General features: G+C 40.4%; 2 protein-coding genes across 3 annotated transcripts; both read left to right on the forward strand.

Annotated features, from left to right (window-relative positions):
- Positions 1 to 1401: 1401 nt before the first annotated feature.
- On the forward strand, positions 1402 to 15640 carry dgkab (diacylglycerol kinase, alpha b). Of its 2 annotated transcripts, none has more exons than XM_046384108.1 (24): positions 1402 to 1581; positions 2343 to 2424; positions 4388 to 4464; positions 4880 to 5024; positions 5406 to 5480; positions 5671 to 5720; positions 5897 to 5971; positions 6161 to 6277; positions 6720 to 6837; positions 7036 to 7124; positions 8545 to 8655; positions 8736 to 8834; positions 8931 to 8981; positions 9496 to 9569; positions 9719 to 9793; positions 9874 to 9959; positions 10040 to 10129; positions 10244 to 10404; positions 10528 to 10592; positions 10693 to 10783; positions 10878 to 11058; positions 11210 to 11330; positions 11479 to 11539; positions 12687 to 15640. In XM_046384108.1, exons 2-24 carry the CDS (start codon positions 2352 to 2354, stop codon positions 12765 to 12767), a joined length of 2166 nt encoding a protein of 721 aa, XP_046240064.1. In that variant the 5' UTR covers positions 1402 to 1581; positions 2343 to 2351; the 3' UTR covers positions 12768 to 15640. The 2 variants fall into 2 exon arrangements, with proteins under 2 accessions (XP_046240064.1, XP_046240063.1); XM_046384107.1 differs by having other exon boundaries at positions 1403 to 1581; positions 8928 to 8981; positions 12687 to 15639.
- Positions 15641 to 18164: 2524 nt separating this feature from the next.
- Positions 18165 to 24441, forward strand: LOC124056555 (probable nuclear hormone receptor HR38). The gene is made up of 7 exons (XM_046384114.1): positions 18165 to 18325; positions 19880 to 20718; positions 21283 to 21412; positions 21678 to 21841; positions 22010 to 22212; positions 22319 to 22497; positions 22604 to 24441. The coding sequence occupies exons 2-7, from the start codon at positions 19882 to 19884 to the stop codon at positions 22864 to 22866; spliced, it is 1776 nt and encodes a 591-aa protein (XP_046240070.1). The 5' UTR covers positions 18165 to 18325; positions 19880 to 19881; the 3' UTR covers positions 22867 to 24441.
- The last annotated feature ends 701 nt before the right edge of the window (positions 24442 to 25142 follow it).

Below are 25142 nucleotides of genomic sequence, written 5' to 3' on the forward strand. Positions count from 1 at the left end.
CACGAAAAGACAGCAGCAACAGATAAACTGACCTCAAATGTACCGGATACTTAAAAACAGGACAATATCGGTTACTTCGGTTAATTCAAGGATCCAGATCCAGGTTAATTCAGAATCGGTCAAGATTTTGGAAGCAGTGGTTTAACAAAACAATTAAATGTAAGTCCACAGGTTTCCACTGCCTTTGGCTGCTCACCTTAATCTGAGCTAAAGATGTGTACATTTAAGGATGATTTGTAGCATCACAACTAGTTTGGAAGCCAACATGCAAAGCGCACAATGGTGACAACCAGAAATGCTCAGACGAAAAATTGACATGCTTCCAGTGTTGTTTTTAGACGTTACTCACACTGATTTCTAATGTAAAAATGAGAATTCCTCATTCAGGAAATAACAGAAATATAAAAGTTTGCTAACATACATGCACCTAATTCAGTATATGCAGTATCAATTATTATTTCACAACTGATTCCAACTACAAATTATAAATACCAAGAACCACTGCAGATATATTATCATGGGACAAGAAGCTAACGATCTGTTCATTGCATATGGGATGAGTGATCTGTTTATCTGTTTAGTGGCCCTGCATCCTTGTATGATGACCTTTTCTTCTTTTCCTCCCCACGTAGTCATAGCCCATGTTTATTTCAAATTCACCTGTGTGTTCTGTTGTGTTTATTTTAATTTTCCCGCCCTCATTGCTATATTGTATCACTCTGTTAGTTGAACACATGGTATTTGCAGCATTCAGCACATCAGCCATACTGTCCCATCTCTACTCATTGAATCTGTTACTGCTTAATAGCAGACAGGTAACCTACATCATTACAACAGAAAACCCTTTGACCTGCCAACCAGTCCTCAACTTCCAGTTTGTCTTATTTCATCTTCAGTGCATTAGACTACTCACTGCTTCGGAGTATCTTATTTGTTTTTGCCTATGTTTATGGACCCCAGCCTCTCTTATGAAAAAAAAAACGAGGTCACCATTTAAATTTAAGCCTTTATCGGCCTGTTCAGGCAGTGTGTCAGATAATTTAATAATTAAAATTAAAAAATAATTTAAATGTAAAGGCCCAGTCTGAAAGCTTTCGGTGCAAAGACCCAAACCTTCAACATCATGCATGTGAATCTTCAGAGCCACAACAGCAGTTCATATGACATCCTAATATTTCATTCATTCACATCTGATCAGTCACTCCGGTCTGCAGCCAGAGAGCCTCCACCGCACTCAGTTTTAGGGCTTAAAGCCACAGTATTTTTAGGGTATGTGTTGGTTGGGGACAATAAAATCAAACAAGTGCGCGTGTCTGCTGCGTCTGTGTGTGTGTGTGTGTGCGTGGCAGTGCGCACGAGGCACTGCCACTATCTGTAATTATGTCGCTAAAAGCTCCTCCTCCGCCCATTCTTAATCCCTTATATCCGCTAATACCGCGGCAGACATTTACCCAGAAGCACCAGCTGCCGCCAACCAGCATATCAAAGTTCCGTGTTGAGGAGCTCCGTGTTTAGGAGACAACTTTTCTTTTTTCTTTTCTTTTTACCTATAGCTCTGCTGAAGCCTGCGGAGGGCGAAAGGTAAGCTCTCAGAGGGTTCATCCGTCTTCCTGTCAGGATGACGGGACACCTGTGCAGCACAGGGAGCACAATGACTTGAAAAGTCGCGCCTGTCACTCCGTCAGTCACTCTCACTTGAAATTATAATCCCGTGTGATGGATGTCCCTTTTTGAAAGGTTGGTTTTAATTGACTATTCCTGATTTGCTTCGCTGTGCGTTGCTGATTAAGCCGATGAAGTGGGATGTGTTTTTGGGGATAGGAGACTTGTGCAGATAAAGCAGTTCACTGCACACATCTGTCAGCATGATCAGTATGTCTACAGGCTGGTGAGAAAGTTGTATATTCATTCTCTGATGGTGACTTTAATTATGCATCACTGGAGACTGAATCTCTCCCCTTATGTTATTACATGTGTGCTACTCCTCCTCCTGTCAGATCTTGTTATTCTGACCAATATTTAAAAGTAAAACATCTAAAATATCTAAATGGTACAATAACCTCAGTATTCCCTGGTGATTTCTGGGATTAATCAGCCCCCACGCTGTCTGAATATCTGAGGGCAGGCACTGTGGTTGATCAGAGGAGTGTTTGACAGGCTGGTGTGTGCAAGCCAAAGAATGGAGGCAAACCAGTTCGTGTGAGTCACTGCCAAACCAGTGGTTGACCTAAGGCCTATTATACGAAAGGCTACCTCCTTGTTTCTGAAACCTGACTGGCAGTTAGCACATCAACCCGGGGGCTGGCATCTCTGTGACCGCCGTTGTTTTCTCTGTCATCCAGCTGATCGGCATGGCCTCGTCTGACGACACTGAAGGGTCTCTGACTCCTGTGGATTTTATCCAGCTGCAGCATTACATGGAGTGTAAGTCATTTAACATGATTTCAACGATTACTAGTAATACTGCTGTGTCAGTACCGCATGTGAAACATAGAGACCAGCTTGAGAGGTGGTTTTCTGTAGCTCAGGATGACCTCGGGATAAACAACGAGGCTTTTGCTTTTCTGGAAATTCAAGCATGGATGCATTTACATCCCATTCTGACTGAATGTGAATAACAATGATTTGCAGTGGTGGAATGAAACCACAAAGTACATTCACTTACGTACTGTGTTTAAGCACAATTTTAAAGTGTTCTTACTTCACTTAAGTGTTTTAATTTTTTATTACTGTATACTTGTGACAGCTGCTAGTTATTTTGCTGATCAAAACTTTAAATACAAAACATACAATCAGCTGATAGACTGAGACACATTAATGATTCATGCAACCAACTGTATATAGTGTACTTAGGCATAAAATAATTAAAATTGGTTCCAGCTGGAACAAGTGCAACAGCAGAATCCTCCTTCCACATCAGCGCATCGGTAACAGTTAAGTAATTTATGGTAATGTATCAATCATCTAGTCTGCAAAAAAGATTGCTTTTGATACTTTAAAGGCACGCTATACAGGTTTTATCTGTTGATGTTTATAAACACACCATTCAATGGTGCAGTAAGCCAGGAAAATAGACTATAGTTGAGTCTCATTTCCTGGTCGTCAGCTCAAAATGTTGGCCAGCCGGAATAAGACACAACAATTTAATCACATTTCTCCAGAAACATCCCGAACAAAATACTACTATAAAATAAATGCAGGCAGAGTGCAGGTTCTCTGCAGATACATACAACACCACACACGTCTAGTGGGTCATAAGTGATACTGTATGTGAGTCTATACATCGTTTATTTCTGAAAATCTTGCAAAATGTACATTTAGGAATATTTTACTATGGTTTTTAATGCATAACTGTTTTGCTTGTAGTAGTAGTATATACAGTTGTATAGTACTCTTATATACTCCTATAGTACTACTCTCTAAAGTAGAAAGATCTGAATTCTTGTTACATTACTGATGATCTGGAAATTATGGGAAAGTGAACGCAAATCACTGATTTATGAAAGTAGAGAAAAAACAAAGACAATTAAATACGGTCAAGGACGAGAAGAACAAGAAAGGATCACTCACTTGACTCAGCCAAAATCCTCTTTTGGCCTCATTGCAGTTTATGTATCAAGCAGAGGAGCACAAAGGGTAGTGAAATGTATGAATTTTATTTTGAAAGATTAGAGTGCATCCTGATTAATTTAAGGATATCAACATCGTAAAATAAATGACTCAGGAAGTTCCTCACATTCACACAGCAAGAACACTAAATAATAACAATAAAACACTCCTTAGTGTTTCTCTGGAGGATCATTCAGCATCAATGCAAAAACACAAACAACACACACACACACACAAAACAAATGTAAGTGCATGCTTTTGCACCTGGGTTTGAGCTGATGCAGAATTTGATGGACATGTTGACAGGAAACTTATGGGGCTAAAAATATTCTGCTGAAGACTCAGAGGCTTTGAATGAAATGAAATGGGTGTGGAAGCTTTTAGTGTCGTGGATGGTGATGGTGGGGTGTGTGTGTGTGTGTGTGTGTATTTGCACTGTTGGATAATGGATAATTACACAGACTCCTCTCTGGACCTGACAGGAGCATCGCTGTGTGCTACCTCTGACAGCCCGGATTTAATGTACGATACACCCAGGACGTCTGTGTCCACAATTAGTGATGATCTCACATTTGTTTCCTGTTTTAGCACTCAGGAGCCAAGTAATTAATGTGTGGGACAAATGGCGAAGAGCTTTTCTCATCAGTCATGTTGAGAACAGACAGTATCATCATCATCATCATCATCATCAGTTAATCATCATTACATTTCATGCCTTTGATGTGTACGTTTTGATCTGTTAATTCGCTTTTTGACGACTCCAATATCTCCTTTGCAGACAGCAGTTTGAGTGTGAAAGATGTGATAAAGGAATTTCACCCCGGGGGTCGTCTGTCCCAGCACAGCTTTGGAGAGGTAAGAGGTGTTTAAGATCTTTTATGGACAATGACACGTGTGCCAGCTCTTTTCAACTCAATTCTCACTTTTTTCAAATACATTTTGTAGGAAGTTTCTCAGTAAGAAATATTTAATTTGATATTAATCATATAGAAAATATTCAGCCCAAATTTCTATAATTGTTTTTATAGTGGAAACCTTATTCTGCTCTTATTCTGCATGCTTGATTAAACCAGTCGTGGAATTTATCTATTTGAAGTGAACTAATTTAACGTTGTTTTACCCTCCCCCCCCCCGTAACTAGTTCCAAATTACAGGAAACTTTCTTTGAAATCATCGTTAAATCATCGAGAAATCACAGTCTCTGTAAAATTAAAGCATTGTTGTTTTAACCTTGGGTTTTCGGACAATCACAGTCTTTTTCTCTCCTCAGTGTGTGGATGCGGTGGGCTTCTGTCTTTTCCTCAAGACTTACCTAGAAGTGGATGACTTCCCCGCAGATTTCTGCCAACGCCTTTTTCGCTATTTTCAACACGTAGAGCAGGATGGGTTGACTAAGAGCCCTGTGCCCAAAGGAGGTAAATTATTTTGAAAATCGCATCCCTTCTCCTTTACGTAACAGCGTGGAGCAGGTCCTCAGAGGAAAAACACTGAACTCTGAAGTCGTCTGAGTGTGTTTGGGAAAGCGTTGCAGAACTTCCTGAGAATAATCAAAAAGAGTTTGTTTTTTTTTCCAGTTGGATACTTTGTCCAACGCCCACCTGTTTGTTTCTCTGTGTTTTCATCATGTACTGCTGCGTCATAAGAATGAGGCTGTAGGCGAAGCTTTGGAGATTAGTCCACCTGTTCCAAGAAGCAACCGAAGATAAAATACTTGCTTTTGTAATGCAGAAATAAAGGAATATGATGCTCTTTATGACTTAAGAATAAATAGAGGTTGTGTCTGTGTTTGTTTCCAGATGGCGTCTTTCTTCGTGATGTGTCCTGTTATTTCTCGGTGCTGGAGGAAGTACAACCGCGGGAGAAGCTCGAATGTTGGTTTCGTCTACGTTTTGTAAAATTTTGTGACATGTTTGTTATTGTGCAACTGTATTTAATGTGACATTCATCAGCGATAAATGATTAAGTATGTAAGATGTAAAGCTGATGGAGATGTAAAGGAGGTTTGAGAAAGTGAAAAGAAAAAAATAGTTGGATGATTGTCTGGCTTTCTTTTGTCTCTAGTTACTTTCAAGCTTTACGATAAAGACGGCAATGGACTGCTGGACAGCTCTGTAAGTTACACACACACTGCCAAGTTTCTCTAACTGCTCTGTGTCATTTTTAATTTTGATGTGTTGTATACCTACTTAGATTGACTTTGTCATAGGTTACAGTACTTTGCACTTTGATCAAGATGGATTTACGCCCAAATCAACTGTTAAATGAAAACCTGTTGTCTCTCCATCAGGAGGTGGATCGTATAATCACCCAGATGATGCGAGCTGCTGATTACTTGGGCTGGGACGTCACTGAACTCAGACCAGTATGACTCTGCTTTTAATGTGTTTTTAATTTTTAAGCGTGAGCGGCATGATTTTTTATTTCTTGTTGTATCACAAAACAGTTTGCTGTTTCAAAAAAGGTTTACATGAAGGATGTGGTAGCTTAATATTTTAAGTATCAGTTTTAATATTTAGCTTAATAATGAGTGTATGTTTTTGTAACTGGATAGGTGCTCAAAGATATGATGACAGCGATCGACGTGGACGACAGCGGGACTGTCACTCTGGAGGAATGGGTGAAGGGAGGCATGAACAATGTGCCGTTACTTGTTCTGCTGGGACTGAAGGTGACAAACATATGACTTCATTTTAAAGATTCATTGGTGACAGCTCCCTAAAAGTGAAGCCAAGACATCTTATTTGGCCAAAGGTGGCTGTCTGTCATACCTGTCATAAATCCCGCCCACCTCCGCGTTAAGCAGATGGGGCGCGGGCCAAACTAAAAAATGTAACATCAAACAAATTTTTATCTTTGTCACATTTATTTTTGTTCAGTTGTTAATTTTTCTGTAAATGTTGGTTTTGATCAGTTTTATTTTGGCTATGAAAAAGGGACTCAAATGTCATCACTGACAACTGAACTGAACTCGATCCCATGGCCACCTGATCACTAACGCACAGGCTCTGGCTCCAAATGACATCACAAGCACAAAATGACGGTGGTCGCATAAAAGATTTTCTCCTTCCTTTGTCCCATTTAAAATCTTTTTGTCTTCCACTCATCCACAGATGATAGAGCGAGATGGGCAGCACATGTGGAGGATGAAGCACTTTAACAAGCCGACCTACTGTAGTGTGTGTCAGAGCATGCTGCTCGGCCTCGGGAAGCAAGGACTCTGCTGCACCTGTAAGAGCCCACAGTCGCCATCAGGGGGCGACCCTGCACCTCATAGAAAGTGCTAATAAAGTGGCAGACACACATTTCCAAATTCACTTGCACTGTCTGTTATTTGACATTGCAGTTTCCTGTGAATAAGAATGCATATATTTGGCCATCGAACAGATGTAACTCATTCTCCACTGAGTTTTTGTTTTTCTTCAACAGGTTGCAAGTACACTGTCCACAGTCAGTGTGCCAACAAGAATCCCGAATCCTGTGCTCGTACATTCGTCAAATCCAAAAAGGAGATTGGTGTAAGGAGCATGACAAGTCTACTTAATTTCCATTTCCTTACATTGGTTTGGTTTTATTTCTGTTTTTCAAGCTAACATTTACACAAGCATTTTTTATTGTCCACAAATCCCATTATACCAAAATTAGTGAGACACATTAGTTTGCCTCTCAGTACTTTCCAGCTTTTCTGCTTGGTCTGTAACAGCCAACCTCAAGCCCATTTGTTCCCACTGAAGTAAATTTAAGTAACATATAAACAGTAATTTCCTCAGACAGTGGGGCAAGTCAAGAATGAACTGAAGGCTGACATTCGTCAGTCAGTTCTCTTTTAACTCACCAAAATCCAAATGGTAGCAACGGTAAACACATTAACAGCAGGGAACATTACGGTGCATTAGTCAGTAATAAGTGCAACCCATCAGTGTTTTTTTAAGTGCGGATTACAGCCAGCACAGTCTGCTCTGTACATCTGTTAAATGTCCTGATTTTGCACAAGCATAGACAATGATTTGTTCACTGTCTTTTTCCGGTGTAGCATCACAGGCACAACTCACTTTAATGCAGTGGTTTCCAATTTTATTCTGCACAGCTTCCCTTTGTAGATTAGAATATTTCTGATTTTTTTTTCTGAAGAAGTAAACTGGCTCGTCTTTATGCTCTGGATATGTTTTCTCAAAGTGGTGTCTCAAACTGTCAGGAGCTTGTATTTTCAGATGCTCTCGTTAGCCACTGTTGTACTGGTGAAGCCGAGGGCGAAATGTGCCTCACCGTCTTTTCTTGTCTTTGCCTTGGAAGTCGTGCTCTGACTCGGTGAAGACTCATCCTCTGCTGTACGTTTAGCTGGGAGCCTTCTCTCAAACGTGTCCATGTTGTGCTTGCAATGCTTAAAGCATGCCTCATTCATTTGACCAAAGAGGGTGTTTATGGATGTAGTGAAGGAGGACATGAAGGTAGTTGGTGTGAGGGATGAGGACACAGAGGATATGGTGAGATGGAAGCAGATGATTCGCTGTAGCAACCCCTGAAGAGACAGCTGAAAGGAGAAGAAAGCGTGCTGTGGTCAGCGGTTAGCCATAAAAGTCATAAATCTGAAGCTATCTATGACTTTCATAGCTGACTGGTTGTCTGCGTATTATGCATGCGAAAACGACTGGGTAAATAGAAATAGACAAGGCAAGTCCTGATTATGAAATCACTTCCAACATCCATCCATCCATTTTCTATACCGCTTATCCGTCAGGGTCGCGGGGGAGCTGGAGCCAATTCCAGCTGACTACGGGCGAGAGGCGGGGTACACCCTGGACTGGTCGCCAGTCAATCGCAGGGCCATCACTTCCAACAATTAATAATAAAAAAAAAAGTTCAAAAAACAGTTAAAATCTTAATAAAACAAGGAATGTTAGTGAACTGCACTTTTTCCTGTTTTTCTTTGTGTCCCAGGTCGCAGCTCACGACTGGATCAGAGCTGACAGTAACTCCACCAAGTGTCAGGTCTGCCACAAGAAGATCAAAACTTTAGCAGGGAGGTGTTGTGTGTGGTGTCAGGAGATGGTGAGGACTCTGTTCGTTTCTATGGACATCAATGAATGCTTCGCAGGATGTTTGCTGAATCTTTGTCGTCTTTTTCTAAGCGTCATGATGAGTGTGTTCTCGCTGGCTTAGCATCTTGTGACTGTGGGCCACTGAGAGACCATATACTGCCTCCATGGGCCATATACGCCGTCTCAAAGGTAAGCTAAAGGTATCAAGAAAATACTAACACCATCAATTTTGCTTTATCAAATTTGGGATTTTTAGGATTAATTGTCTGTCTGTTCTGCCAGCAGGAGGAAGACACCAGCTTGTTAAATGTCACTCCTGATGGCCATGTCCTGCAGGTCTCCTGTTGTCAGATCTTCCTACACACTTTTATTTCTTTTCCAACTGTACACCCATGTGTTTTCTCTGAGAGGTCTCTTTCAAGTTGTCTGCTCAAACTACCATCTGCATATCGTTGCTTTTGGGAGAATCTCCAATTTTAATTATTCGTCATGTTGGGTTTTATTTATTTATTTAGAAAGATTTTCATGTTTAAAAGAACTGTATCAGCATGTTTGTAGTCTGTTTGGTTCTGAGTCTTGGATGAAGTCGTGGATAAATGCAGCCGTTGGGAGATTAAAATCATGTTGCTTTCAAGTGCTTCTGTTGATAATTAAACCCCAGGCTTACAGAGAAACTGATTTCTGCAGCATGATCGACTTTTCTTTAAAATGTGACTGAGTACTCCACCACAAGCAGGACTACTCTTTACATTAGCCCGACTCACTGCATGTGTCCTTTGCATATCACACACAAGTTTCTCAGACCTGTTACGTAATCCATCAGATCTTAATCTGTCGTATTTTTCTTCAGATCGTTCCTGTTCCAGACACCCACCCACTGTTGGTGTTTGTAAACCCAAAAAGTGGAGGAAAGCAGGGTGAAAGGTAAACAGTGTAATATGTTTGGCTAATTTTCTTTTACGCCTAGCATGAAAGTAATCAGTTCATTTTTCGTGTCATTTGTAGAGCTTGAATATGGTCCCTTGCACTTTCTTTCTCTCTGGTCATGTGTTGTATCTCTGTGCTCTCCACAGAGTGCTCAGGAAGTTTCAGTACCTGCTGAACCCACGTCAAGTGTACAACCTGTCCAACGGAGGTCCTGCACCAGGGTACAGCACACTTTCACCACTATGTATGGTTACTGCAGCTGGAGTGTACACTTTACTTTATGCTGTTTTTGGTTCTTCAGACTTCACTTCTTCCGCAATCTGCGTGAGTACAGGATCTTGGTGTGTGGAGGAGATGGCACTGTCGGATGGCTCCTGGATGCTATAGGTACTGTAGGTCCTTTTGGGTTTCAGAGAAGTGATGAAGATAGTCATCTTGAAGACTAAATAACATACCTGTGATTTCAGACAGAGAAGACCTCCAGGTGTGCCCTCCAGTGGCTGTTCTGCCTTTGGGTACTGGGAATGACTTGGCTCGCTGTCTACGCTGGGGAGGAGGTAAAACCGTCAGCATATTAACCTAAACCAAGCAACCATCACTTAGGCATTAACCCTGATACTGGAGCCTTTATTTATAATTTTTTTTCTGCATCTTTTGTAACCCTGAAAAAGGCTATGAGGGGTCAGACCTGAGAGAGATCCTGAAGGAGATCGAAGCAAGCGAGTTGGTTCACATGGACCGCTGGAGCATTCAGGTGATTCCAGAAGACAACCAAGAGGCAGGAGATCCTGTGCCCTACGAGATCATTAACAACTATTTTTCTATCGGAGTGGTGAGTCACTGCCTCAGCACGGAGGAATAATGACATCACACATGGTTATTGATTAACTTTTGATTGCAAGACAACATGACTACATTGCCTGATATGTGACCTAATATGATTACATGCGAGCAGGATGCCTCGATTGCTCATCGTTTCCACTCCATGAGGGAGAAACACCCCCAGAGGTTCAACAGCAGGTGAGGAGCCACACTAACTGCGTGTATAAAAAGCGTTCTCTAGTGTAACAGAGGTTTTTTTTAATCATTAATGTTGTTCTCATTTTCTGTTGTTTTGCAGAATGAAAAACAAACTTTGGTATTTTGAGTTTGCCACTTCAGAGACCATTTCTGCCTCTTGCAAAAAGCTGAAGGACTGTCTCATGATTGAGGTTTGAGTTTGTAAAATCAAAACGATAACTATTGCAAAAAATGTCTTGCTTTTGTTCAGTTGTGTTTATGGAACATGCTGTTTCACTCCACCAGTGCTGTGGGAGACACCTGGACCTGAGCAACCTGTCTCTGGAGGGCATAGCTGTCCTCAACATACCCAGCATGCACGGAGGCTCCAACCTGTGGGGCGAGTCCAAGAAGCCTGATGGTGGTCCAGAGGTGGAGCACGGCGAGGTCATTACTGACCCTGAAGTTCTGAAAACAGTCTCACAAGGTGAAACTTGGCCGCTTGCACGTTTTGTTTTCATTGCCGTACCTCACCTCATTCTTAGCATCTAAATACTGTCAAAAAGCCCTCCTTGCTTTCTTGCACGTGGACACCATCAATCTGTTGATCTTGATCTGTGTGTCTTGTCACTCCACAGATATGAGCGATAAGCGTTTGGAGGTGGTCGGGCTGGAAGGAGTCATAGAGATGGGACAGATCTACACTGGACTGAAGAGTGCCGGGCACAGACTGGCACAGACCTCCCAGATTACCATCAGGTTGTGTACTTTTACCAACAGGTGGATGACATAAACAAAGTTGTATCGTATTGTCAGGTGTTCCAGGTATGTTAGGGTTAGTCTGGTGTAAACTAACACACATTTGACATATTGCTCACATACAGTGTCACTTTCTTCCTGTGTGCAGGACAGTCAAAGCCCTACCCATGCAAATCGATGGGGAGCCCTGGATGCAGCCTCCATGTACTGTAAGTGTTATTAACAAATTAACACTGCCATGAGTGAAGATGCAGACATTACACATTAGATTCACTAAATCCAAGAGGTTACAGTAATGTGTACAACTTTGTTAAATTCAGAGTATGTAGCTTTTGCCACCAGGGGTCTCTTGATAAAAACAAAGCAAAAACATGGGATCATGGGAGTTGTTGTCTTCCTTGTTATACAACCACCATTGCTGTTGAAAATCTATCTGACGTGCTCCACAAATGCTCATGGAAGAGTTTTATTCACGTTAAGTTTAGTCGCATTTTCCGAGTTATAGCAACAGGCAGGTACACAGCTCAGCAAACTATATAACAAAGGTCTAGTTGTTTTTTTTGTTGTTTTGTTTTTGTTTTTTTATTATTTTATTGTTATATTATTGATATTTTATTGCTGAAATTCTACATATTATGAATTTAAATTCATTCATTCATTTATTTTGATTAACGTGGCAGAGACACACGGTGCTTCCACAGCAAAGATAAGAACATCCAGCAACTCTCTGAAAAAATGCACAAAAACAAAGCAGGTTTGCATGCACACAGCAGCAAGCACAGAAACTTTAACACTGACTTTATAAAGGGTGGACAAAATATTAGAAACCGCAGTTTTAGCGCGATGCAGTACAGTTCAACAGCACATCAAACTGTAGCCTCCAAAATGATCATACGATTGATTCAGCACTTCTAACAAAAACCTTCATGATTAGACTGCATTAGCTTTAGCTGGGAGTACCTAATAAATTGGCAAGTGAGCGTTGGGAGCTTTTGTTCCCTCTTGTACTCACTGCTAATGCATCTGACGTAATTTAAAGTCAGGTAGGGTTCAGTGCCCGGGGCCGAGGGTGGGTACCGGAACGAGGACATAGAGTGCTGAAATAACACAGCAAGTAATTTGCCTTCAGAATTAAAGCATGCATTTTGTTTGTTTTAGGATAAAGGGAACAGGTATAGACAGAATACTTGTTTTACTAGACAGTTTGGGTGCATTTAACATTTCTAAAAGTTTCCTGGGTATCTTATCATTTAAACTGAGCTGATCAAATTGACTAAATCAAAGAAATTTTTAGCAAATTTGTTGACCAAAATTGTGTTGTTTTTTTTTTTGCTTTTTGTTTTTTATTTATTATAGATCCACATAACTCACAAGAACCAAGCTAACATGCTGATGGCTGCACCAGCAAAACCATCTGGCTTCTTTCACCTCAAGTAGATCAGCGGTTCAGTTGCGTTCTCCATCCCGCTGAGGGTCACAGCAGACCACCGATATTACCGTGAAAATGATGCAGGATGAGTATTTAAAATAGACGGCCCATCACTGTGTGTATAATTGTGTGTTTTTGTTATTTTTTGTTATTGTAAGTGTTATTGTGTATGTCTTTTACACTTAATCCCTATATAATTTTCAATTATTTCAAAGTACAGTAGGCAGAGAACACACTGACATACCGAAACAAAAGTGCAAATTTCACCACTCAGTCTGATCGCTGCTATTGTGTGCCACCGTCAGGGTAGTCAATTCGTTTTCTCGTTTTTGTAAATGAAACAGCTGGGCATGTGGTATATTTACACTGTATGGATAAGGAATATATCCACTCTTTTTATGTCGTGATAGCTTTTTTTTGTGGTTCATCGGTTTTGCAGTAGTGTCTTGTTGAGTTTCATGTGTACTTCCTAATGCAGCTGGGCACCCATGAAAAGGAGAGCGAACTCTCTTTGGGCAAAAACAAAATTGTGATGCTTTACTTAGCCCTCACAAAGCTCACAGCAGCTCATCTCGTTCAGCAACACTTTCCTATGCTACCTGTCTGTTTTCTTGTTTTGTCAGTGTGTTCATTCAACTAAAATTTATTTCAGTTTTTTTTTTTTTGACTGTTTCTTGAACAGTCAAAAAGAAAAAGAACAGAGAAAATGTGAGAAACACTTGATTGAATTTGACTGAATGTGGTTTTATAAAGATTTAATCTTCAGTTATAAATGAGTCCAGAAAGTCTCGGCCGGTTTTAGTACAAATAAACGCATCCACTAGTATTTAATACATTAAAGTGTACTGGACAAGAGTAATACTTTTTTCATCATGGGACTTTGCTTACAGTTTATGTCTGTGTGTCATCCTGTTGTTAAGGAGATTCCCTCATTGATTAGTCTTCTTAAAAACAGTTACAGAACACAGAAACCTGAGGAAGTCAGATGAAATATTATTGATAATCAAATGACATAAACACTATGTGAATGGAGAAATGTTGTGAAAAAGTGCTGAGGTTAAGTGTTTGTTTCACTTGCATGTGTGTTCACTTATTATCCTGTCTTAATGTCAGATTGTGTAGTTGTCCTTTGCATGTATGTCTTGACAATAATGTAAACTCATGAGGCTCATACATCATTGATTTATCATCAGACCGACTACCTGGTGAATGGGCAGATAAAGGAAATGATTACAATCTGTTGAACAACTAGGAGTTTACGTTTATAATTTACTGACTGACCTTTATATATTTGTAGGGATCTTACTGTATGTTAAGGCGCATGACTGTATTTTTCATGAGGATACAAAACCCCATTTTCATTTCCCATTTCATTTCATTTCATTTTCAGTCTTAAAACTCTCCTAATGGACAAACAGCAGCATACCTGAAAGATTACATCATCATATAAATCACTGAACTTAATAATATCCTGCTTACGCTGCTCTCAACAATGTGGAAAAAAGACAAATCTGCCTATAAAAACATCTGCTGTATAATAACGCAGTCTGACGTGTACCGTCATGCTCGTCTGTCATAAAGAATGTTTACCAGCATTTAAAAATGCTTGTATTTCAACTGACTTTGTGCACTTATTTTATATATTTAAATATTGTATGCAAGCTGTATCACTCTGCATGCAGCCCACTTATTGAAACTCTAAATCTAAGTTACTCAGATCTCCTTAATACCAAAGCAAGACAGTGTGCACTGAGGCAGGCTTTACGTCAGCATGGGCGGGGAAGCAGGAGGGCTAATCCAGAAGTGGCAGCAGCAAAGGTTTACCGGTAGTTCAGTGTAGATGACGTGTGTGTGTGTGTGTTAATGTGTGTTTCTGACGTCCGGGGACAACAAAGACCAGTTAATTGAGGACAGCTTGTCCAACTGGAGACAAAAGCTGCGTCCTCGATTAGGGAAAAAGCTGATTTTTGGGTCAGTGGTTGGGGATGATGGTGGAAACAGCAGAGAGGAGCTGGTGGAAATGAAAGATTAAACCAATATATTATCATATGCATACACTGCAAATGAAAATCAAAATGCAATTTTTTTAAAAAAGGAAGCGCAATAATCTTATATTTAGATATGAAATCGAGTTGGACTTGTTTTTGAGTATGAAAGGATTATCCAGTGTCGATTAAGTAAGACTGAATTCATCCTGGTAAATGTCACTCGTCTTGTCTGGATCAGAAGTTCTTACCTGTGTCCAAGTCATTTATTACTTCTCAAATGGGACACGTCTGTCAAAATATGTCTGTAAAGTAACTGATGTCAAGTCAAATTGCACGTCATAGAGTCAGAATATTTTTATGGGAACACGGTGTATCTAAACCAAAAGTGAAAACCCAGTGAAACAAGACAGAACAAGTCAGATTGTTGGACTCAAAGAAAATGATGGTTTATTGCAGACGGTGGTCATGCTTCAGTTGCATAAACCGTTTAATCTCAAAATGGGGCTACAGAGAGTCTCTCAGCAACAGCAACATTTCTTCTTAACAACTTCACTTAAGCGAAAGAAGTAAAAGTCTGACATTTTGGGTTATGTGCTTTACTGTTGAATTACAATTATCAATACAAAAAATAGTAAAATTGAGAAAAACATTGCCTGCATTTTACAGCAAACAACATCGTTTATCTGTGCATTTATATATACAGTATGTGTGTGTGCACACGGTACTTGTCGGCATTGTGTGTGTTCTTGCATGACTAAGTGAAAAAAAAGACTGGCAGAAGGAACGTGTCCAATCTAGTCTGTTATTTTAAATTCGTGCTGTACACGACACAGCGTCATACTCTAACCCCTGTAATTAAGCACATTAATTCCAGGCCAGTCTGCTTAGTTGCATAAACTTCAGTTTCTTCCCTCTTCAGAAAAAAAAAAATAGAGGGGGCTTTTCTGACTGTCATAAAAAAGTTATGTTCTGGACTGCACGAGGGGTATCAGATGCTACTTAAATTATCGCTGACAAACAGACACCTGCAGCTGTGGCTGTGACATCCATACTGCTGATGATGACCTTACGACGTGACACGGTTTGTGATTTAACACCTCTTGAATTCAAAGTGTGAACAGTTGTAATTTTCATATTTTGCAAGTGGGGCACATGTAAAGGAGTGCCGCGTAAATTAATCACTTTCTTTGTCTCCATACAGCAGTTGGTAGGGCAGCAGTAAAACAGAAATATCATCATTACCAAGTAATAATGAGTATATGCCATGTAAAACAATGCAAAAATACATCTGCTGACGAAACTGTCTCACTTCAAACTCCATTTAGAAACTGTTTTGACTGCATTTATTTGCATTAACGGTTCGGCATCTCTTGATCATGTAATTTGACATGCATGTGAAGTCCTGAAATTACAAAGCTGGGAATGACAGACATACGTAACCAGAGCTTTATAGTGCTAGCTGCAGAAAAAGGGAAACTGAAACTGATACAGCAGTTGATGTTTAAATTGCTGGGTGCAGTGAAGGCCACGTGAGAGTTGCAAACGTGTGCTTTAAAAATTCTGTCGGCGAGGTCCCTCCAAACACAAGACTCTGGCAGAGGCTTCCATAGATACAGAAACAGATCCCTCATTGGCTGCTGGCTTGTACGTCCACATCACCACCATATTGCAAAAGGGCAAGACTGGTCTGTAAACAAATACAAGTAAATAAGGGAGCTGGGGTTTTGTGTCTGGATAAAAGGCACTTTAAAGTTTACATTTTCAACTGATTTCAGTAAGTTAAAAAAATGAACTGAATTGGGTGGAGGCTATACTCACATCCTAAGAGTTCCATTAAACCTTCTGCACATTTTATGTACATTAACTTATATGAAATAGGGACGTCTCTACAACTGTGAACCAAGGAAAATAAGCCAAATCAAATACTTGGCAAATGGAAGTTTTGACAATTCCTTTTGACGATTAATTATTTTCCACCACGCAATTAATACAGTCATTCTAAAACATTAGTACACATTCCTCATGTGATGGCCTAAGTATCGAGATTTATCAGTAACTGGAGACAAAACTCCAGTTAAGAAACTGGTTGAGAAATGTAAACATTTTGTGTTTTTTATTCATAAAAACAGCGGCTCCCCTTGTGCTTACAGGCCAGTCTTGCCCTTTCCAGTATGACAAACATGTCGCTATATTATATGTCTATGGGGGCTTCATGGGGCAGCCGTGGCCTAGAGGTTGGAGAAGCGGCGTGTGATCGGAGGGTCACAGGTTCGATTCCCCCACCGGACGGGCAGGAACAATTTGGGTGTGGTGGAGTGATTAATGCGAAAAAAAATGCTACCCCTCCCCTTCATTAGCCAGCTGATGTGCCCTTGAGCAAGGCATTTAACCCCCCGATATGCTCCCCGGGCGCTTGACGCTGCCCACTGCTCCTGTGTGTGTTTCACTGCATGTAATTTGTTGCAGGTGCGTTCAACTAAGGATGGGTTAAATGCAGAAGTCAAATTCAGTATGTGTATGTAAAAATATATATACTGTCAATAAAGTTTATTCTTCTTCTTCTTCTTCTTCATCCACGATCTCCAGTGTCAACATCACAGTCAAGCACTGGAAAGCTTGGCTACTCAAAGGTAAACCTCAGGACTGCCACTGTCCAGAGCTCCTTCTCCTGTATTCATCAGATGAGTTAAAATTACCTCAGTACAAGCTGTAGAATAAAAGTATATATAGTTAACAGCTCAGTGGTGCTTCTTTTCATCAGCATTCACCCTTCTCACCTCCTCCTCTTCAGTACCACGAGAAAGTGGACAACCTGAAAGAAAAGGAGGATGCTGGTGATATCCAGCGGCTTTATGACCTGCTGAATAGCTCTTTTCTTCTTTTATCAGGTCGATATTCCAGCAGCTTATATAGTAAAATATATTTTGAAATAGAAACTTTGACAGCCCACTGAACACCTTTGGAATTCACGAGTAAAAGTATAAAATGTTTTTTTTAAAAAGTTACTTAAAGTTTATACGATTTTCTATCTTATCTATGAAAGGAAAACCCTCATTTTTATGGAAAAACCAGCTGTTTCCGGGTCTGGTCTCACGTGATAACACACCTTCCTGTCGTAAAGGTGTGTAACATCTTCATTTCCAGTCAGTAAACGTCTGTACCTCCAAACTACGGCTATTTTTAGCATTTTTCATCTTGTAATAGCCCCACGTGAACACCACTGCCGTTGTCGGTTTATATTTAGCACGCACGCTCCCCCGACTCTTGCGTCAATGGAATCCCGTGCGTGCGTCACACCGGAGAACGTCTGTGTCGAGCGCGACGCTGATTGGCTGACGACCCGGAACGTTCCACCGCCACGTTCACCATTATTGGGCATTGACCCGCCTTTTTGTCGACGCAGCCAAAATAAAACAAGAGTGTGTGAAGCCTCCTGCGTTGGTCTGACCCAGTGTGTGTTTGTGAATGTGCTTAAATGAGTGTGTGTGCTCACGGCAGCTGGCAGAGGTGACATTCATCAGTTTGACTCGTTTGGAATAAATGAAAAGCTTCGAAATCTGGATATTTACATGAACCAGGTGAGTGAAAGTAAACTGCTTTTTTGCATATATTGATATTTATTTAATCAGGGGAACACATTCATTCTGTTGTGAGAGTTATATCCTTGTCTTCATGCTTCATGGAGTGGACTGCTCACATAAGAATTAAACATTTGCAACCTTATACTCAGATTCATTTGATAGAAAATAAAAATATATGTTATGTATAATATGTTTAAAAATATCACATGTCCCTCAGCCTCCCTCTCTGGGTAGCAATCAGATATATATATATATATATATATATATACATACACTCTGCTGCAAACTTATGTACACCTTGCTAAAAGTAATGCACTCTAATACAAGAGCCCCGCAGTCAATCCTACTTTCATGAAGGCAGCAATGTTAAGTTTTGTAAAAACTGTTTCAGAGGGGCGTTGATTAAAATAGACTACCCTCACTGTTACAAACAACACCCTACCAGCAGGAGAAAACTGCTGCCTTTATAGTAAAAGGAATATTAGCTTTTGGTGTAACCGATAAACCTGGACACAGAGTGTAAACAGCAGCATCTAGTTGTTAAAGTAGAGTTTATTTTGTTGTTAATGAGGAAATTTCCTGACTGATTAAGTGACTCCTGCTGGTAATAAAAGTGCAATTGAACAGTGAGGACTTTACTAAAAAGTCAGGTCTACTCAACAGCAACTTTGTCAACATGTTGTAGTTTGTATGTTTTATGCACGGGTCTATCACTGTTGATATACGAGAAGAAGTATAGAACAGGGAGTATTTATAGGACATAAGACATACGTTGGACACTTGAGCCGTGTGGTCTCCCGTAAGTCAAGCTTAACTGTAAGATTAGTTAAATAATTGAACTTTTTTTTTAAAAGTTTGAACAAATTTTGAAGACTGTCCAGGTGTAGAGCGAGGAAGTTTGCGCCTGTAGATACACGCCCATTCACCCAACCATGTAGACACACACACACACACATGCTTTGCCACCTTTCCCTATTCAGCTGGCATTTAGCCCTCCCTGAAATACAATCTGCAACACTCCCGGGTACAGTCCCTGTGAAAGAGGGTTGCCCTCCACTGAAAGAGGTTTTCAGAGCATTAACAGTCAGTAACACAATATCTGACAATATCTGATGGCTCCACTGGACCACCCTCTGCATTTTCTAAAGAAGTCTGATTGGCCCTGAAGCTAGAGAAATGGTATGTGAGGGGGAAATGAGATAGTGTGCACTTAAGGTGTTAGCAGGCTACTGTTTGGATGGTTACAGAGGAAGGATTAAAATATGCTGACCCAAATGGTTTAAGTAATACCTAATTTACTCAGATGTCTGGACTTCACTGCATTATCACATACATCTGTTTATGACTCATTTTCAGCCCCAGTTTTCAGTGATTTTGAAATAAAAGCATTTATGCTTTTATGTTTAAAAAGGAAAGGAAAAGGAAAAGCTTTTTTTCATTTACATATCCACAAACAACTTTTTAGAAGACAGTCACATAGATTTAATAATGCATATTTAAAACAAATAAATGTAAACAATGTTCATCTTACATTCCTGTCCTCTGTCCTAGAGATGCCCTGTGTACAAACCCAATATGCATCCCTCCCCCATGACACCTACTTCAACTCTGAGTTCTTAAATCCTGACCTCAGTGCCAAACTGATGATGGACATCAGTGGGCAAATGGACCAGCTGTCTGCATCTTCGTTGCCCAGCATCAACACCTTGGTGGGAAATGGCTACATGGGGGAGTTTGATGCTTATTCCTGCAAGATTACCACATCTCCTCCCGCCTCTACAGTTTCATTCAGCCATGCCACAGTAGCTGAAAACTCCTGCCCTCAGATGCAGAGCCAAGCCTTCAAGCTGGATGATCTTCAGGTGTATGGCTGTTACCCAGGATCCTTTGCCCTCAGCTGCCTTGATGAAACACTGTCGTCTTGTGATTCTGACTACTATGGCAGCCCAATTTATGCTGCTGCTTCTCCTCCGACACCAAGTTTTCAGACCCAGCCTGCACCTGTTTGGGATTCCCCATTCAGCCCCTACCCCTCAGCTACCCCATCCTCTGTAGCTGATAAGCCTGGCATGACCCAGCAGCTCTCCTTTTTCACTTTCAGCCCCATGCCAGAGCAGCACTCTCCCCTCGGACAGCATCAGGATGTTCAGCCAGGTCAGGACGATCCTTTCTTCCTGTCCCCTCAGCAGCATGTCTCTCCACTTCATTGCCCCCCCATGTCCTTGGAGAACAGGCCTCTTGAAAGTCCCAGAATAGTGGAGGGGCCCATGATGTCTCCTAAAACCCAGAACCCAGGGTCGAGTGAGGGTCGCTGTGCAGTTTGTGGTGACAATGCATCCTGTCAGCACTATGGAGTCCGCACCTGTGAGGGCTGCAAAGGTTTCTTCAAGGTAAAGAGCTGAAGCACATTTTACAGGTTTATTCTGCTGAATAGAGCCTGACTAATAAATTGGCTGGGATGACATGGCAGGTGATGATGGCTCATTGCAGATCTGTATCAGCTTATTGTTAGGAGATAAATAACAAGAAATTGTAGAACAGAAATGGCATTTTCAGTGCAATGTTTCATTAAGTACGTTCGTTCGTCTCAACACAAATTTAAGGTGTCCTTGTTGAAAGTGTTTCCTCATTTTATGCATTTGTTTAAAAAAATTATCATTATTGTTTTGTTTTTTTTTTAACTCATTGATATTTCCTTCAGCTTCAAAAATCCAGTAACCAGTCAAAATATGCTGCTGACTTACTCGGATCAAATACGACATTTATTCTGAGCGTTTTATCAGTATTGCACCAGTGATTACTGGTCTGTCTTTACTGGTGCAATACTGGTAAAACGCTGGCTTACTTAACATAAAATGGAAAAAATGAAAAAAGCGAAGATTTATTGTTGGATTTCTAGATGTGTGAAGCATTTTTAATCCTATAGTAACCAATTTTTTCCCTCTGTTTGACAGCGAACTGTACAGAAAAATGCAAAGTATGTGTGCCTTGCCAATAAAGACTGTCCAGTAGACAAGAGGAGGAGAAACCGCTGCCAGTTCTGCCGTTTCCAGAAATGTCTCGCAGTGGGAATGGTCAAAGAAGGTAATGCAATGTTGGACTCGTTAAAGCTTTCAGTGACTAATGTATGACGGCTAGAAACCAGGGGTTTGTAATGACAGTCTTGTGAAACCAAAGCTAGGAATGACAGACATATGTAACCAAAGCTTTATAGCGCTAGCTGCAGAAAAAGGGAAACTGAAACTGATACTGCAGTTGTTTCTAAAATTGCGGGGTGCAGCAACGGCCATGTGAGAGTCACAAACGTGTGCTTTACGTGTTCCTCTCCTCCTCTCTGTCCGTCCCTTAGTTGTTCGCACAGACAGCCTGAAAGGTCGCCGGGGTCGTCTGCCATCCAAACCCAAGACTATGACAGAGGCTTCATCCACGACCCCAAATGTCAGCATCATAGCTTCTCTTGTGAGGGCTCATTTAGACTCCAACCCAAGCATTGGAAAGCTTGACTACTCCAAGGTAAGTCTCAAGACGTGCAGCATGTCTAGAGCTCTCTTGTATTCATGAAATTCGTTACACTTACCTCAGCATAGGATGTTGAATGAAAGCATAGACAGTGAAGAGCTCAGTGATTGAATTTGCAGTTCTGTTCAGCAGCATTCACCCGTCCCACCTCTTCCTCCTCAGTACCAGGAGACAGTGGACAACCTGAAAGAAAAGGAGGATGCCGGTGATATCCAGCAGTTTTATGACTTGCTGACTGGTTCTTTGGATGTAATAAGAAACTGGGCTGAAACCATCCCAGGATTCACAGATTTCTGCACAGAGGACCAAGAGCTGCTCCTTGAATCTGCCTTTGTTGAGCTCTTCATTCTGCGATTGGCCTACAGGTTGGCTTCTTTTATGGTTTAAAAAGTGTCACGTTGACTACTTTGTCATTAGACTTATGTGCACCTTTCAGTATGCTGATTTCACTCTTGATGTAAAACCATGCAGGTCCAATCCTGAGAAGAGCAAACTGATCTTCTGTAATGGTGTGGTCCTCCACCGACTGCAGTGCGTTCACAGTTTTGGTGACTGGATTGATTCCATCATGGATTTCTCCCAGAGCCTGCACCGAATGAACTTAGACATCTCCTTGTTTGCGTGCCTTGCAGCGCTAGTTATCATCACCGGTAAGCTTATGTTTGCTTTTCATTACAATGAATCTGACTGTATTAGAATTTTATGTATATATATATTTAGAACCGTGTTTCTCATGAGAAAATCTTTTCCATGTAGATCGCCATGGCCTCAGAGAGCCAAAACGGATTGAGGACTTTCAGAACCATCTCATCACCTGTTTAAGGGAACACGTGAATGGAAATGGATCAGAAGTGAGTCGGACCCAGCCCAACTATCTTTCACGTCTTCTGGGTAAACTTCCCGAACTGAGGACTCTGTGCACACAGGGTCTACAGCGAATCTTCTACCTTAAACTGGAGGACCTGGTCCCCCCTCCACCAATAGTGGAAAAAATCTTTATGGATACTCTGCCATTCTGAAAAAAAAGAGCACAAATGTGTTATTTGCTAAAAAGATAGACACAAAGCACCTCATTGGACTGCCTTCTATCACGCCGACTGGGGTGCTGACAAATGCCTAACATTGTTCAAGAGACCATTATTTTTCTAGAAAAAAAGTTAAAAGTTTTAAAATTGAATATGGTACCTGTGTGAGTTGTGCATAATTTTTTTTCAGTTCAGTGTATCTGTCATAGACAGAGTTGAAATGGTATTACCAGTTCAGGACACAGTTTATATATATATTTGTGTGCATTTGTAAAATGACTTTATTGCTGTGCTAGATGTGTGAATGTTGTCCTGCTATGCAGCTAGGAAGACATGGACATTTGGGTAGATGCAATACATTACATTCTCAGCTTTTTCCTAAAAACAAAAGAAACACACTAATCTCTTTAAAAGCAAGTTTTTAAAGTTGCTTTTCAATCCCACTAAGAAGCTGAGATAGATTATTTAGTAAAAAAGGGCAGGCAGAATCACATGTCTTGTTTCTTTAAAGAGCTGTGCTTTTCAAAAGGGAAAATTTGTTTGTATCACAAAAGATAGTTTTAGTACTAATTGTTCTCCTGTGGAAAGTCTTGGACCAAAGTTTACTCTTACTTTGATACTACCAGTTACTGCCTTAAATCAAACAACATATTCTTGTGTTTGCAACACCTTGTGAAGGCTGATGCTGGCAGGGTTTCTGCTGAACTGTACGTCCCTGTACCAGAGTAACACAAAAATGAACCCGCTGAATGAAAACTCAAAGTGCCTTTTTAAAAACCTCAGTCCTCTAACCATAGTGAGCGACACTAAGTGAATTTTCATTCCAAATAAAGCCTGCAGAGAGACCCAGTTATTACAGAACGATATAATCTAGTTCATTAATTTTGCTCTCATGAATGATGAATACGGTTTTAGGTCTTTGACAGCTTTTGATATGAAGTGCTTGAGGGTGTCAGTACAGTTTGACGAAGAGCATACAATACTTGACTGCACACTTCACTGCTAAACTGGAAGGACGTCAAGTGATGACAGGTGGTTTAGGATCAGCAAAGACTAAATCCTGTTCACATGTTTCTGAGGCAGCTAAATTCATAACTACAGCAGAGCCATCCAGTTGAAAATTAAATTAAGTCCAGGCTCATTTCAGAGTGTCCTTTATCCACACGTAGACATAACCTTTTTATGATTTGTTTTCCCACAACTACGTCAGCTTGTTTCTTGCCTTTTGCTCCAAATGCATTGCCCTACATATGTTTTTAACTTAAACTCTACGTTCATAAAACTCCCCTTCTGTCTTCCACATTTTTTTAATATGTTGCATTTATTTTTTATTTTCATCTCAAAATGAACTTAAGAAATACCTTAAGGAATCACATTGAAATGTGATGAGAAGATGAGCAGCTAAGAGCACTTCATAAAGTGTTCAAACAGTATGAAGAAAAATTGTTTCTCCTACTGTTTATGTGTGTGTGTGTTGTTTGAGATGTGTGTGGACTACTAGCAGGGCTTTCATAAAATGGTGGAGGAGTTTTGAAAGAGAATATTTGATATTAAATCTTTTGGAAAATACACCAATGTCTGCCTTCATTGAATGTTAGCAACTAGAGCGAGTAAGATTTCTTGTCATATGACATTTGTCACATTATAGTTTGTATCGTGTCTCTGCAAATACATCTTTTCTCTGGCCAAGATGAATATTCAAGGGACAATTTCTCTATATGCGTGAATGATATTTCATTCATTGAACTCTGTGGTTGAATTCATAGGGGGGATATTTTGTATTGTTTTTGAAAGTATTGGCTTATGAAAATAATTAAAGGATAAGGCTGGCAAAAGTCACTATAATGTGATATCCAAACATATGTTAATCCATATCTCAATATCTTCTGACTTTCCCCTCTGGGTCTGTGGCTCCCAGTGCCAAGCCCAGTTGCTGCTACTGAAGATAAATCTTAAAAAAAAAAAGATCTTTAATTCATGTGTTTATTTTCTAAATAATTTAAAGGAGTGACACAGTGCAGTGATGCGGCTTATTGATGGATGGATTGTCAAAAAAACAAAAGAAAGAAAAACCCTCATTCTTGCCAGAAAATTAATTGTAATAACTTGGGATGAACTGTAATAACCTCAGTGGTATTATAATAATAACAATAATAACAATTTGTGGTATTGCTAAATGAAAAATGTAAAACATCACCAGATCTACACTATATAGACAAAAGTATCCAGACACACCTTTTTATGGGGCACCTTTTTATTTGGACAATGCT

Source organism: Scatophagus argus, chromosome 3 (assembly GCF_020382885.2).
Source record: "Scatophagus argus isolate fScaArg1 chromosome 3, fScaArg1.pri, whole genome shotgun sequence".
Classification (NCBI taxonomy): Eukaryota; Metazoa; Chordata; class Actinopteri; family Scatophagidae; genus Scatophagus; species Scatophagus argus.

Coding starts and splice junctions, on each gene's coding strand:
- dgkab (XM_046384107.1), top strand. CDS start 2,352: ATGGCCTCGTCTGACGACACTGAAGGGTCTCTGACTCCTGTGGATTTT. Junction 5,481..5,670: donor ACCGCGGGAGAAGCTCGAAT/GTTGGTTTCGTC, acceptor TTTTGTCTCTAG/TTACTTTCAAGCTTTACGAT. Junction 10,593..10,692: donor CCCCAGAGGTTCAACAGCAG/GTGAGGAGCCAC, acceptor GTTGTTTTGCAG/AATGAAAAACAAACTTTGGT.
- LOC124056555 (XM_046384114.1), top strand. CDS start 19,882: ATGCCCTGTGTACAAACCCAATATGCATCCCTCCCCCATGACACCTAC. Junction 20,719..21,282: donor GCTGCAAAGGTTTCTTCAAG/GTAAAGAGCTGA, acceptor TCTGTTTGACAG/CGAACTGTACAGAAAAATGC. Junction 22,498..22,603: donor AGCGCTAGTTATCATCACCG/GTAAGCTTATGT, acceptor TTTTCCATGTAG/ATCGCCATGGCCTCAGAGAG.